Below are 1,789 nucleotides of genomic sequence, written 5' to 3'. Positions count from 1 at the left end.
AAGGCCATTGATTTTCAGGTAGAAAAAAAATCTAACTTGTTCCACTTTTCTTCTTGTACAAATTTAAAATGGGTCACTTTGACCTGAATACCATACAAGGGTTAAATGATATCAGATTAGTAAACAGAATGTGCCTTTGGAACATTGAATAAATGGCGGCTGATAATGGGCAATGTAGATATTGCATTAAAGATCAGCCACCCACTCAGATTCTTTCTATAATGGAGTGCTACATAAAAAATTAAGTGACCCCAAACTTTTCCACAGGTAGTGTGTGTGCTTTCTGATAGCGGTTTGAATGTTAAACAAAATTCCCTTTGTTCATTACAAGGTTCACTCACGCTAACACCAAATAAAAAAAACTTTCCAGTCACAGACTACTGACAACACCAGAATGAGAAGCAGTATTTAACACTATTCAAGACTGGTTTAATCATTCATTCAAACTTCCATAACATTCCAACTCCATCCTGCCAACGTTGATTCTAGGATGAGACAGGCTCAGAAACATGGGCTACTGATGACACAATAGCTTATTAATAGATAGAAACACCGTCAAAGGCCAAAATATGGTTTAAAATGTCTGTAGCCTGCCTAATCGTGTGAACTCATTAGCAGGTGTAGGCCCAAAGAAAACTAACTTTATTAGTGTAGAACTGTGTATCTTTGTGGCGGCATTGACACAACGGACATTGTCATTGATACGAAGGATAATTTGACCAAACTTACGTCGTATTCATATCTGGCGGAATGCATCTTCCAAAAAAACGCTCCAACCGAAGTCCAACAGGATCAGTTCACCTTGCCCGGAGTGTCACACAGTTCTGAATCCTGAATATGCAGTGTGTAGAGAAAGTATTTGCGAGTCTTTCAAGTTAAATCCAAACGTCACGTCGTCTTCCCTGTACCGTCGCGAGCTGACAATGCTGAAATACCTGAAACCGTCAGCTTCCTTACACACCTATGATGTAAACCGCGCCCATATGCCTGCTGAAGCATAGTAGCTAAGCTAAGGAAGCAAAACTACAAGACCACACTGTCATGGCACAACATAATTACCCATGAGTCTTCACTTAACATGTGTAAAATAAGGCAAAGGGACATTTTATTCAAACACTTGCTGCTCCTCCGTTTGGGGACTTTCTGTCAAAATAGGCCCTACTAATAGGCCAACCACGTAAACATACTCTGTCACAAGTAGCCTATAAGTGCTGCAGTGAAAATGTTACTTAAGGAAAGGCTTAGTCTCATCAGGACAAAGTAAATGAAAGGTGTGATGATATGTGGATGCTTTTATACAGACCTTAGTGGTCCCCTAATACTGTATCTGAAGTCTCTTTCCCAAAATTCAGCCTTGGAGCAGAATTACAGCCACAAGAGCCAGTCTCACTATGAGCTTTCTTTAGTAGGCTATGTGCCTTTTCTGAGTCTGTGGCTTTTGAGGAAGAGAGGGGGGGGGGGGGGGGTGCAACATGGTGACTGGGGGTGTGGCCTTGACACAACTGCCACTTTGCTCGTTTGATATGGAGCTAGAACAGTGACAGTGACTTGTGGTATTGAAAATAAAATTTGGCATTGAAACAACAAATATCAGCACTGAAAACTGTTGAACTGATATATAAAACACAAACATCAAAAAGTAATAATCTCACAATCCTATGATATTATTTCACTTTGACATCTGTTTGCATCATGATAGGTTTTTCAATGTGAATCTACATTTTTTCTTGATGTCTGTGTCTTTTCAGTGACAGTTTTTTTATTTTTTACGCTGTCAAGATTTTTACAA

At 39.6% G+C, this 1,789-nt stretch overlaps 1 protein-coding gene across 3 annotated transcripts in view; it reads right to left on the bottom strand.

Moving 5' to 3' along the window:
• Positions 1–985, bottom strand: part of st14 (ST14 transmembrane serine protease matriptase) — a 48,091-nt gene extending 47,106 nt beyond the window's left edge. For all 3 annotated transcript variants that reach the window (XM_032518309.1, XM_032518311.1, XM_032518312.1), the window contains exon 1: positions 730–985. In XM_032518309.1, the coding sequence (XP_032374200.1) occupies positions 730–756 (27 nt within the window). In that variant the 5' untranslated portion in view covers positions 757–985. The remainder of the gene's footprint in view (positions 1–729) is intronic.
• Between the last annotated feature and the right edge of the window lie 804 nt (positions 986–1,789).

This window comes from Etheostoma spectabile, chromosome 6, assembly GCF_008692095.1.
Source record: "Etheostoma spectabile isolate EspeVRDwgs_2016 chromosome 6, UIUC_Espe_1.0, whole genome shotgun sequence".
In the NCBI taxonomy this organism is placed as follows: Eukaryota; Metazoa; Chordata; class Actinopteri; order Perciformes; family Percidae; genus Etheostoma; species Etheostoma spectabile.
The sequence above is the reverse complement of the archived record's forward strand: the minus strand, read 5'-3'. Positions and strand labels throughout refer to the sequence as shown.